The 13658-nt window shown below is 37.3% G+C and overlaps 1 protein-coding gene across 2 annotated transcripts in view; it reads right to left on the bottom strand.

The window, feature by feature from the left end:
- Window positions 1–9602: 9602 nt before the first annotated feature.
- The window catches only part of pdlim5a (PDZ and LIM domain 5a), a 91780-nt gene continuing 87724 nt past the window's right edge, over window positions 9603–13658 (bottom strand). For both annotated transcript variants that reach the window (XM_079815878.1, XM_079815877.1), the window contains 4 exons: window positions 13176–13356; window positions 12384–12504; window positions 9805–9920; window positions 9603–9721 (listed from right to left, as the gene is read on the bottom strand). In XM_079815878.1, the coding sequence (XP_079672004.1) occupies window positions 9632–9721; window positions 9805–9920; window positions 12384–12504; window positions 13176–13356 (508 nt within the window). In that variant the 3' untranslated portion in view covers window positions 9603–9631. The remainder of the gene's footprint in view (window positions 9722–9804; window positions 9921–12383; window positions 12505–13175; window positions 13357–13658) is intronic.

The raw sequence follows: 13658 nt of genomic DNA, 5'->3' as shown, positions 1-13658 counted from the left end.
GACGCGGACACGCGCTGACAGACAAACTCACCTACTCGCCTGCCCTGTATTAAGTGAAAGCATTTTGTGAAACAACTATCTGATGGAGGGTATTTTGTTCACATGTTTATTTTATAAAATGAGCCTATAGCCTATTTATAATTACTATAATACATTATTGTAATTTATTAAATTGCCTATATTTTTGTTACCTTTTCCATTGTGATTTTGTTTGTTTGTTTTTATTAAATATAACCTTATATATTAAATATTTTTAGAAGACTGCTTTATTCCTTTATCTGAAATAGAAAGCTTTTGTAACATTGTATACCGTTCAAAAGTTTTGGGTCGGTAAGAATTAATTTTTTAGGGGAAAGAATTTAAAGAAATTAATACATTTATTCAGTAAGGATGCATTAAATTGATCAAGTGACAGTATCGACATTTATAATGTTGCAAAAGCTTTATATTTCAGATAAATGCTGTTCTTTTGAACTTTCTATTCATTAAATAATCCTGAAGAAAAAAATGTACAAAACTGTTTTCAAAATTGATAACAATCATAAATGTTTCTTGGAGCAAATCATCATATTAGAATGATATCTGAAGGATCATGTGACACTGAAGACTGGAGTAATGATGCTGAAAATACAGCTTTGATCACAGGAATAAATGACATTTTACAATATATTCAAATAGAAAAAAAAGTTATTCACAATAATACTGTTTTTGCTGTATTTTGGATCAAATAAATGCAGCCTTGGTGAGAATATTATATATATATAGTTCTAGCATATACTCTCATCTCAGTCACTCATCAAAAAAATAGATATATTTTTGTGTTTTTAAAGCTTTCATATCTTCGGATGAATCCAGCTACCTCTCTCAGACCAGTGTGAAGAGAGAGGATGAGCAGAAAAGACAGAACGAGAGAGAAGGTGTTCTTTGTGGCCTTAGTGAATGTCTCATTCATGTGTGTAGCAGAGGTCATGACCCCTGAGCTCATGGGCTGGTGTGAGTTACGGACATTACAGACAAACCACTCACCTGCGAGAGAAATACAGACAGAGACACACATAACAGCACTTTACCTGCTGTTGCTGTGGTGTTGTGGTGGTTTCTTACTGTGATGTGTGATTCTCCTTCAATGTAAATCTGTGGGATTTGTTGCCCGTGATTCGGTTTGATCACAGCGACGTAACAGCACACCTCTCTTCAATAAGACACGTTTCGAGAAATCATTCATGTCTGGAACACAAACACTGCAGTTTGAGATCAAACTCGGGGGTTTATATTAAGTGTTACGGGTTTAAGGCCAAGTATGAGCAATAACATTGATGCTGCCTAAAGTTATTTAAAGTCATTAGGGTAACATGGGGGAAGATGCCGCCCGTAAGAACAAAGTGCATTTACTTTTAATCTGTAACATATTTAGATATAAGACAAGAAACCAGGGAGAATGCTCAGAAATGCAGTATATACAACAAACAAGACTTCACAATGAATGACATGACCAGGCTTATAAAGTGTGCGCTAACAAGGTAATGGGGTGCAGGTGGATGTAATCAATGAGTGCTGATGAGTCCGGGCAAAGGATTATGGGAGATGTAGTCCTTGATGGAGTGACAGTCCAGGTTGGAGTGCCGTCAGGTGGTAATCAGGGGCACTCTCACTGGTGATTGTGACAAACACTATGAATGCAAATTGAATGATTTCACTCAACTAACCAAAAAGTTTTATTGAAAGCGAAGATGTCTGATCTGAAAAAAAATGCACATCTAATTTATGGAATACTGAATAAAAACCTCATTTATTACAATAATTATAACACTAGTAACAACTTGCCACTCTGGGTCTTATGTCTTGGCCTTATGTGCCAATTCTGGGTGGCTCATCTTACCCCAATGGTCTAATTTTATCTTTTATCGTTCAAATTACTATAAACTTTAACTTTTACTCCATAAATCTAAAAACATTGATGTGTCCACAACTCATTAACAAATAGCCACAAAAAATGTTGATATTCAACATAATTAATTGTCATAAAACGCTATTTTCCAGACACAAAATTAGATCAATAAACCTCAGAACTGTTTCGAGCTGACTAAATCTCACAAATGTTGATATTCAGATGAAATTAATATCAAAAATAGCGTAGCCATTCATCAAAAGTGCTGAGATGAGTGTCATCTATGGTCAGGAGAAAAAAATGAAGGTTGGGGGGTCATCTTGCCTCGACTTACCCCAACATGGAATTGAGTTTCTAACATATGGGAGAAATGGACTGAGTAGTAAACAATAATCAATGTCTGTGAATCTGCCAACTTACCTCAAAAACAGAATGTATGCCACTTGTTTTACGGTTTATTTTCCCTTTTTAGAGTACGTAAAACATTTCGGAGTGTCTATTTACACCAAGTGCAAATAGCGTGCCTTGTTGGCAAGTGCTTTTCGCACTACTAGCTCCGCCTAACAATGCCTGGTTGGCCCAAACAAGATTAAAAATAGCATTTTTTTCAATGTCATCAGTGGTGTAGTCAGTAAAGTGTAAGGCTTGTGGAACAACTTTTGACGAGATCGACCGGGGTTCGAATCCGCCTTTTGCCGAGCTCGCTCTTCTCCCTTTTCCCCATCACATATCACATCGGAAAGGCATTTACTTTCAATAAAAATAAAGAAAATATTCTAAAAGTGGAAATAAAGGGCCTAACGAAATGTTTAATAATAATAAAAGCATTTATTGGGGAGGGTTAGGGGTCAGTATAGGGAGGGCTTTTATTGTCCCATTAAGGCGGCATCCATTTAATACATTTAAGAAATATAATAATTTACACATTATTGCATCCTGTTTATGTACACCAATAGTGCAAATAGTATGTATCTGCAATATGTCGAGGTCCTGACTCTCTGTGGTCATTAAAAATCCCAGGATGCCCATCGATAAAGAGTAGGGGTGTAACCCCGGCATCCTGGCCAAATTTGCCCATTGGCCCCTGTCCATCATGGCCTCCTAATCATCCCCATATATATATATATATGATTGACATCATCCCTCAGTCTCCTCTCCACCAATCAGCTGGTGTGTGGTGGGCGTACTGGCGCAAAATGGCTGCCGTCGCATCATCCAGGTGGATGCTGCACATTGGTGGTGGTTTGAGGAGATTCCCCCCTTCTATGTAAAGCGCTTTGAGTACCTTGAAAAGCGCTATAAAAATGTAATGAATTATTATTATTATTATTATGTGTAAATAATAATTAGATGCTATTTATACTTTATTTTGACAAAGAACTGCTACTTTTACATGGTGTAAATTGAATATATCACTATTTTCACTTAGTAAATAGCATCTACAGCTATTTTGCACTTAGTGTAAATATCATCTAGCGCTAAGAAAATCTATTTTTTTTTAACAAAAAAATGTATTTAAAGTCAATAATAAAACGTTAAAATAAGTAACTATAAGTAAAAAGTTGTACGGTTCTCCATATACGTTTTGTTATACATTTTCTGCTTGAGTGATAATTGTAGGATAAAGCTGAAGAATGAATCGATAAGACGGCGAAGTGCTGACATTTGATTTTTATTAAACTTGTATAAAAGCAAACATGAGTTTTAACAGTGTTACAAAAACAGAAATCTTTAAAAGTGCAAATCTAACATTTTATTATCACTGTCAAAATCAATAAACATAAAAACAAGCATTTCACATGATACTATCCCACTATCCCAGAGCTTGAAATAAATACATTTCCCTTTAATTCACTTTCCCAAATGCATGTGATGTTCCTTCTTCTGTGAAACACAAAAGGAGCAATTTGGAAGAGGCTGTGTCAAGCTCTGGAAATGACACAAAAAGCACCATAAAATGAGTCCATCTTCTTCTATAAACCCCTTGAAGTGAACATGATGTTGATGTTGAGTAAACCACATTTCTGGCAGCATTATTCCTTTAAGAACAGCAGATAATTTCATTATATGTTACTACTCTTTTTGATGAAGTCTCTTCAGAAAATTTGGACTAGTCTGCTCTGAATTCATATGGATTAATTTTACGATCTCTTTATGAACTTTTTGAAGCGTCAAAGTGGTAGTCTCTGATTTGAGGGAAAAGTTATGGGTAGGGTTATGTTTAGCGGTAGGACGATTTTCAGACAGGAATGTTGTTCCAAGATCAACAATATATGATGTTCCAGGAACATGTCTTACTTGGCAAAATCACGGTGACCATAAACTCGTCTACACACTAGTCGCTTTCATTGCCTCACTGTGTTTATAATCGCGCTCTTGCAAACTATTCTCACTCAAACTTTCCATCTTCCAAAAGATTGTTGTTGGAAACTTAGTGGAGGTGACGTTTAAGTTATGTGACCGTGGAGTAGTTTGTTTAGCTTTTGCTTCTGCTAATTGGATTTAGGCTTCAAGAGTAATTAAATGCACGTTAATTTCGGTCACAGCGCAATAGTCCAATACTGCAATAATCCTAAAGCCAATAAAACAATCCTGTTTGCTTTTTTGACTACGGAACCAAAGTAATGCGAACTTCTGCATTGGCTACAGCTTACAAGAATACATCACAGCAACACAATATCAGATCAATTAATGTGCATTTACTCTCAAGTATGTTCTCATTCCAATTGTTTTGGTCCTTACACTGTAAAAAAAAGTGTTTCAACTTAAAAAAAGTAAGTGTTCGTGCTGCCCTAAAATTGTAAGTTTAGTCAACTCAAATATCTTCACAAGTTGATTAAACTTACTATTTTAGAGCAGCACAAACACTTGGGCCATTATTTTAACGATCTGAGCGCATGGTCTAAAGCAGGGGTCGCAAATAAGTTTGGCATCGGCCCCCAAAACATTTGCCACTAGATGGCGGGCTAGAACATAGTCAAGAGATCATTTGAGAAATGAATTGATGAAAAATGCAACTAGAATTGCCTGTGACATACTTTTAGTGTCTTTTGTAACTGGTAGTGAGCTGTTAAAAAAATTTGATAAATTAATAAAGCAGTAGTGACAAGGCAAGTATCTTCATTCACCAACATGCAGCACAGACCGCCTTGCTAAAACACACACATGTGAGATATATCCAGCTGCAGCCCCGCAGCACACCAGTTTCAGAACCCCATCCACAGAACCGGAAGTGAGCGGCGCTACCCATACAGGGAGTGCAGAATTATTAGGCACGTTGATTTTCTGATAATATTTTTTTTCCAGGCACATTTGACCAATTCCAAACCACAGTAATCCTAATAACTACTATTGATTTAGTATTTAATAATGTATAAGTGATATATAATTGTTCATGAAGGCTGGAAATGAAAATCACCTTATATTCAGGTGTGCAGAATTATTAGGCATGTTTTCTTTTACAGATAAATTGAGCCAAGAAAGAGATTTAACTCAGACTGAAAAGTCAAAAAGTATTAAATGCCCATGAGAAGGATGCAATACTAATGCAATACTAGACATTGCAGTTAAGGCATGACCATTGGACAGTGAAATGCTCGTTGGGTCAGCAGGATCTGACAAAAACAGGTGGTGAAGAAAAGACACCTGTTAACTGCAAAAGAATTAAGAATTAAGGGGAAGAATTAAGGGTGAAACCATCAGGAACCCTTTAGTCTCCAGCGCCACCATTTTCCAAAGCTGCAACCTACCTGGAGTCTCCAGAAGTGCAAGGTGTCAGGATCTCAGAGACTTCAGTTAGGTAAAGAATCCTAAAAAATGACCCCACTAGATAAGAATCATAATCTTTTTTATAGGCTTTATAGGTTGAGAATGACTCTTGAAGGACCAGCACCACATCCTCTAGTACCACTGTTTGAAGAATTCATCTTCCAGAATCTGGCAGTACGTTTTGAGAGTTCATTTTTAGTCCATCTCTGCAAAACGGACTTCAGGATGGACTAAAATGAACTCCCAAAACGTCCTGCCAGATTCTGGAAGATGAATTCTTCAAACAGTGGTACTAGAGGATGTGGTGCTGGTCCTTCAAGAGTCATTCTCAACCTATAAAACCTATAAAGCCTATAAAAAAGCAGGCTTCATGTATTTTACAACACTTCAGCTTGTGATTGGAATTGGTCAAATGTGCCTGGAAAAAAAATATGATCAGAAAATCAACGTGCCTAATAATTCTGCACTCCCTGTACACGTTGTTTTCATATGGATTGTAAAGTTACTTTTCTATTCATCCTTGAACAAGAGAAACATGCATTTAAGCCAGTGAGATGTGAATAGAAGCATGAAGGAGAATATGTTGAGTTGTGAGGGATATTTCTGTCATGATACATGTGGTGGTGAACGAATATTGAATCTGTTCAAGTCTTTCACGTTTTATCCTTAAAGCATTTTTTGCATTTGTCAAAAGATATTATTTGTCTTAATATTAAATAATTATTCATTAATAAAACATTAATTTCGTTTTCAGGGATGAAAACACTTTCATCTTTTCAAGTATTTCTGCAGAAATGCCATGATATGGGCTTATGAGTCACAAGTTTTTGTGTTTTAAGATAACTTTTTTTGCATGTTTTTATTTTTTTTATGTGCCATTTAAATTCGTTTTAAACCTATTATTTTAGAAATATTTGATATATGTCCTATTTGTTTTCTTTCTGAGAAACACGTTTCACTTTAAGGCCTTGTATTAAATGGTTATTTTTATTTGACATTTGAAAAATAGAAATGTCTAAATGTTCTCTGTCTAAATAATACGATTGAATATGGAGTCAAATGGGAAACACTTTATAACATGTTACAAATATATTAGGCCTAATATATTTTTAAAATAATAAAAAAAAGTTGTAGTATTGTTTAAGTAACAATAAACGACAGTGTTTGTGTCCATTAACATTAAATCTCATAGGCTATTTTCTGTCAGTATTATTTGTAACAACATGAATGTGAACGAAATAATACTAGTATAGTATTATTCTATAGTCAAATGGGAAACACTTTACAACGTTATACATTGATTAATATTTTTTAAATAAAAACTGTCTATAGTTTTAGCCGGTTTCCATGAAGTATAAACTACTGTCTTTGTATTCATTGATTTAAGCATGATCAATAGGCTATATGTTTAAAAATGTTGATCAATGTTGACATGCATATTATATGAACAGGAAAGTGACTTTATTTAAAAGTATTGTTGTTAAATATTGTAGACATCGATCCGATCAAAATCCATGTGAAAACAGCTTATATTTAACAAAAGAAAATGATATGGATAGCGCAACTATGAGTGTTTAAGTTTGGGGTTCTGAAACTGGTGAGCTGCGGGGCTGCAGCTGGATACTATTGACACATGTGGGAGATGCGGAATGGATAAAAATAACTCTACTAACTAAATAACTAAAAGAGGACTTAAAGAAGCCCATTAATGGCATGTTTGAGTCATGCTCTTAAGTTTTATTTCCTCTTTCCATATTGTGAATAAAAAATGTGTATTTTAATTTGGTTGTTACACAATGGAGCCTAACTTATTGTAATAATTATTTGACGTAGCCTACTTTTACACTCAGAATTATTCCTTGGCATCCTCACGTACTAAACTGCTTTTTTTTTATTGTTTTGCGTGCCGGAGGTACGCTATCACGTCACGTGTGAGTGATGTTAACATTAAGCTAGCCGGTGAGAGAAAATGGCACTATCAAAGAGTCTAAAGAGGAAAGTCGACAGCGAAAATAGGGCATACAAAGAAAATTGGAAATCTCTGCGTTCATTCTACCTGATTTTGTGAATGCAAAGCCAGTGTGTCTTATCTGCATCCCAAAACAAAATACTGCTGCAAAAACGTTCTCATACTTTTTTAGAAGGCAAAATCACTAAAGATAAATTGTTTGTGAGTAACTGTTGCAATCTCCAAGGTTCGCATCGAACCCGGGTCTTTCCACATGGGAGTCGGACGCTAACAGGGAGGCTAAAGGCTGCAACCTCTAATGAGATTTACCTGCACAGCTTTCACTAGCTGGCCTCCATTACACTATCATGACAGATCTATTTCAGAACCAGCCGCTATCAAAATAATCTGGCTGCGGGCGCGGGACAGATATTATTGCTGGCAGATCACTGGTCTAAAGAGTACGGTGCAAGTGCACTTAGGGAGTGTCCGAATCCACTTTTGATAGTTTAACGAAGGGAAAAATGGTCAGTAAATGGCCTAAAAGGGTTGTCCCAAGTTCACACTTGTATTTCGGTTTGTTTGGACCAAAAAACAAAAACAAAACATATAGTCCTGGTCCGCTTAGCGTTCACACTGGCATTTTTAACAGCGAACCTAAAGTTACCGAACCAAAGGTATAGGGATACGGTCACAACCTGATTGGTCGGCTTTTATGACGTATATTTCGCAACGGAGCTGCTTACCAAACATTCAAAACAATGCTGTGTGCTGGATTAAACGCCATCATTTTATGCGTGTACATATGGTTTTATTTTTACCAGCTGAGAACTCACGAAGAGCTCATAAAAGATCTGCATATATTTATGAGGCACTTTACCTCCTCGTTGCTCCACGTTTGCCCTCTACTCATTTTGGATACACCGATCTTTCCGCGTCGTCAAATCAGCTGACATGTAGCGTCGCATCTTGTGACAGCACGTCCTGTTTTTGGTTCGTTTACATGTCTTTGGTCCGTGTTGCGTTCATATATCAATCGAACCGCACCAGAGTTGGTTTGGAAGCGGACCGAGACCCATCTTTTTAGCGTCTCGGTCCGCTTGTTTGGCAACGTTCACGTATGTTCAAATGAACCGCACTAACTGAGCAACCGCACCAGGGTTCGTTTTAATCCAACCAAACATGACAAGTGTGAACGCACCCTTAATGAGTCATGGTTGTGTTTTGGGCGCAATGTGCAATAAACCAATCAGAGTCTCATCTCCCATTCCCTTTAAAAGCCAGTTGCACTTGCACCATGGCGGATTCGCTATTTACATGCTGGAACTTGTGAGTGGAAAGACTGAGCGCTTCTCAGTCCAGAGAGGAATTCTTTTATTGTTGATATTTAGAAATGTTTGTGTGCTGCTGCGAGTCCCTGTGTGTGTAATAAGCAGAGTGTACGCGCGTTGTGCACCTGCCTATAGGCTCATATTACTAACACACCCTTTAAATATCACAAAAATACTGCGCTATTGACTTTAGAGCAGGTTTTTGATGGTCAATGGCGCAGTCGTTTTCAGTTCCTCAAAATGCGCCAACAATGCGCCTGAACACACCTGGTTTTCAGACCAGCACGCCCATGGGCGAACAGATGGACGCGAGTGCATTTGATATTTAAACAACATGGGCGCAGAACGTGAAAATGAGAACTACGTCAGGCTGAAACACTTCAGTGTCGTGTCTTGTGTCACATTGCGCCAGGCGTATGATAGGGCCCTAGCTTTTTTAAAGTTAAACATTTTTTTATAGCGTATTTTATAAATAATGCACAAATTGCTGTGAAGTGAGAAGGTTAAAAAAGAGAGGAAAGGAAAGAAAAGATGTCTCTGATACCTCGTATCATTTGATAAAACACCAACTCTCACACAATCACCTTCAAACCTCAGCAGAACTGCTTTTACTTTGAGTATTTGTCATTTATATTGTTGTAAATATGTGTTCTTTATATAATTTTTTGCTTATACTTCAACAGTTATGTAGTGTATTTATATTTTGAGAGTGTGAGCGTGTTTCTTGCAAAGCGGTTTGTTCTTTTTGGAGAAGAAGGTCTGGCCCTCCAGACTGACGCTGCAAACCTGAAGAGAACAACAGACACTCATCAAACACAACACTCAATGAATACACAAACACTCACAGACAAACCTGAACGCACACTTACTGAGCACACGAAGCAGGTGTCGTGCCAGGTGCTGCCCAGGGCCTCGAGAAACTTGTCTCCGGCTTCTATTGGGAAATCACAGCCACGGCAACCCGCCCCAAACCTACTGTAGTAATCTGAAAACACAATTACAAAACTATTAGAAAACACATCCTGATTGTCTTTATCTGCAGTGCTCACAGACACTTTAAGTATTAGCTTTGTCTCTGATGTTCCGTAGGAGAAATGAAAATGGACATAAAAGAGACAATTGTTGCCATAAATGAAGATAAATTAGCATGGATGCATGAAATTGATCAAAAGTAAAATCAGTAAAAACTTTTAAAGTGTTATGAAAGATTTCGATTTCTAATAAATGCTGTTCTTTTGCACTTTCTATTTATCAAAGAATCCTGGAAAAAAATTAATCAGGCTTTACTTTTTTTTTTTGAAGCGGCACGACTGTTTTCAACATTGGTAATAATCAGAAATGTTTCTTGAACATGAAGTGCCTTGAAACGCGCAGCATTATTCAGTGTGTTGACGTAATTTCCACTGAAACAGGAAGACAGGGCGGGACATATATCGAACAGCTCCTCCCCTTTTTTAAAATGACCAATAGCGTTTAGTTTATATCACAGCTCGGCCAGAGCCGTTGAGCTCAGTGAAGCCGCAGTTTCTCCTCCTAATCTACATATCGCTTTAATATACAGCATTCTGTGCAGAATTCAAACGGATCCGATACGTTTTCTGATCTGCACCGACTAGCGCATATGATCCGCTCTGTGCTGTCGTGGGACACTAACATGAAGCTAAACTTCATTTCCCCCCAATGGAAAGCATATTTACACTGTCTGACTCGTTCACTATCCCCTATCTAGTGCACTATGTGCCATTCATCATGTAGAAAATAGTAAATGTGTAAACAAGTAACCGATTTCAGCCGCAGCTTCAGCGTCTATTTATAATGTAGGGGGCGGGGCTTCAGAATCTAGAGAGCATTTGATTGGTCAAATCTGACGAGAAGCTGAAGTGCAGAGTGATCATTGATCCGTATTGATGGAAGTAAGAGACTAAGTATTGAATGCTTATATCTTCTAAATGCAAATGTTGTCATTGTTTTGGAGCACACTAGCTTATAGATAACAGTAAGTCAAATATATTCATACTAAAAGCAAAAAAAAAAACGTTAATTTTGATTTCATGGGGACTTTAAGATACTTTTGAAAGCACAATACATTAAAGGGTTAGTTCACCCAAAAATGAAAATTCTGTCATTAATGACTTACCCTCATGTCGTTGGACACCCGTAAGACCTCCGTTCATCTTCGGAACACAAATGAAGATATTTTAGTTGAAATCTGATGGCTCTGAAAGGCCTCCATTGGCACAATGCACTTTACACTCTCAAGACCCTTAAAAGGTACTAAAGACGTTGTTACAAAGTCCATCTCACTACAGTGGTTCTACAATAACTTTATGAATCGGCGAGAAGAGTTTTTGTGCGCAAAAAAACCCTAAATAACGACTTACATAGTGATGACGATTTCAAAACACAGCATCATGAAGCTTCAAAGCGTTATGAATCAGTGAGTCGAATCAGCAGTTTGGATCTCCAAATTTCAGCAGTTTGACACGCGATCCGAATCATGATTCGACTCACTGATTCATAACGTTTCGAAGCTTCATGAGGCCGTGTTTTGAAATCGTCATCACTATATAAGTCGTTATTCAGGGGTTTTTTTGCACACAAAAACTCTTCTCGCCGATTCATAAAGTTATTTTAGAACCACTGTAGTGAGATGGACTTTGTAACGACGTCTTTAGTACCTTTTAAGGGTCTTGAGAGTGAACCGTGCATTGTGCCAATGGAGGCCTTTCAGAGCCGTCAGATTACAACTAAAATATCTTCATTTGTGTTCCGAAGATGAACGGAGGTCTTACGGGTGTCCAACGACATGAGGGTAAGTAATTAATGACAGAATTTTCATTTTTGGGTGAACTAACCCTTTAATGTAGTGTAAACGCTCATGTGGTCGAATGTGTTCAAACAGCCACAAAAGACACGATTTCTAACGGCTGGTCTTGTGTCTGTCAGAGAAGAAATGAAAGCTGATGCTCTCTGTGTTTTTCATTCATTCATATGTAAATTGCGTGAGCTTATTTTGTCCATTAGATCGAAAGATCTGAAAAAGCCCATACATTTACCCGCCCATAGACCCTCCCCTCGAAGAAATCAGGACAGAAGAGTTTGAAAGTGGATAAAAGAGACGGATTAAAACACCAGGTGTAAACGGGAATGTGTCTCTCCTGTCTACTTGTGATCCGATCAAATAAAACGCATCTTAATATCAGGTGTAAACAGGGCCTTTGATAAACTCATCTCTGGTGGATAAAAGGATACTTCCTAAGATTGAAACAACTAATTTTGAAACAAGTTTGGCTGCTTTGAAACCATATTTGTGCAAATATATACAAATAAACTCGACTTGAACTGAATTTAATCCAGAAAAGGTTTGTATAGGAGTTATTTGGTCTAAAATATTAGCTCAGTATTAAAAATAACAGAAGTCTATAGAAAGCAATAGACAAACAAACACCTCTCTCGCAGTACGGCTCTCCATCCTCGAGGTGAAAAGTATCGTTTCTTATCGGCTGCTGGCAGGATGCACAGAGGAAGCAATACACATGCCAGGTCTGCTTGAGTGCATTGATCACTTCCTGTTAAAACACATCATCATCATCAGACTTTACATATACACTACCGCTCAAAAGTTTTGGGTCTTGTTTTGAAAAAAACACCAAGGCTGCATTCATTTGATTTAAAATACAGTAAACAGTAATATTGTGAAATATTACTACCATTTAAAATAACTGTTTCCTATTTGAATTAATTTTTAAATGTAATTTATTCCTGTGATCAAAGCTGAATTTTCAGCATCATTACTCCAGTCTTCAGTGTCACATGATCCTTCAGAAATCATTCTAATATGAGGATTTGCTGCTCAAAAACATTCCTCAGTATCATCAATGTTGAAAACAGCTGTGCTGCTGAATATTTCTGTGAAAACTGTGATACACTTTTTGAGGATAGAATAGAAATCTTTTGTCACATTTTAAATGTCTTACTGTCACGTCTGATCAATTTAATGCATCCTTGCTGAATAAAAAAGTATTAATTTCTATAAAAAAAATCTTACTGACCCCAAACTTTTGAACGGTATTTTACATGAACATAAAAGGAAGAAAAGAATGTTCAAACAGTCCTAAAAGACGTATGAATGTCTCTCTGTGTGTGAATATATTTGTCTAACCGAGCCAAAAGCTCAAGCATTTGACAGGCAGTTAGAGATTGAGTATATCTCATGTTTATGAAACACACAGTCACGGACCCCCAGGATTTTGTGCTGGCAGCGCGCGCAGGTCGGAGCGAAGAACTCTTCGTAGCAGTGTTGGCAGTAGACGGAGCCCTGTTCCTCCACAAAGCCCAGCTCGCTCAGAGACACGCTGCAGTGAGCGCATGTGAACTCCTCCGGGTGCCATGATTTCCCCATCGCCATCAGGAACGGCCCCCTGAAAGACACATGCATGCATATCAATGATAAAACACACACACACACACACATCAAACAGAAATACAGATTTGTGCATTGTACATGGGTGAATTTGAAGTTGTGATGGTCCAATTTCTGGTCCAAATATGCAGCTTATTCTTGCAAAGGATGGTAAGAGACTAATAAGCCACCAAACAGAGTCTGTTTTGCTTATACAATATTTAACCCTCCTATTGCATCTGGGTCTGTTTTGACCCAGAAGAGGTAGATCAAAAATTTCAAAAAATTCATAGTTTTTTGTACGAAAATGAAACTTTGGAT

This window comes from Gobio gobio (assembly GCF_949357685.1).
Source record: "Gobio gobio genome assembly, chromosome: 4".
In the NCBI taxonomy this organism is placed as follows: Eukaryota; Metazoa; Chordata; class Actinopteri; order Cypriniformes; family Gobionidae; genus Gobio; species Gobio gobio.
This window is presented reverse-complemented; position numbering and strand designations above follow the sequence as displayed.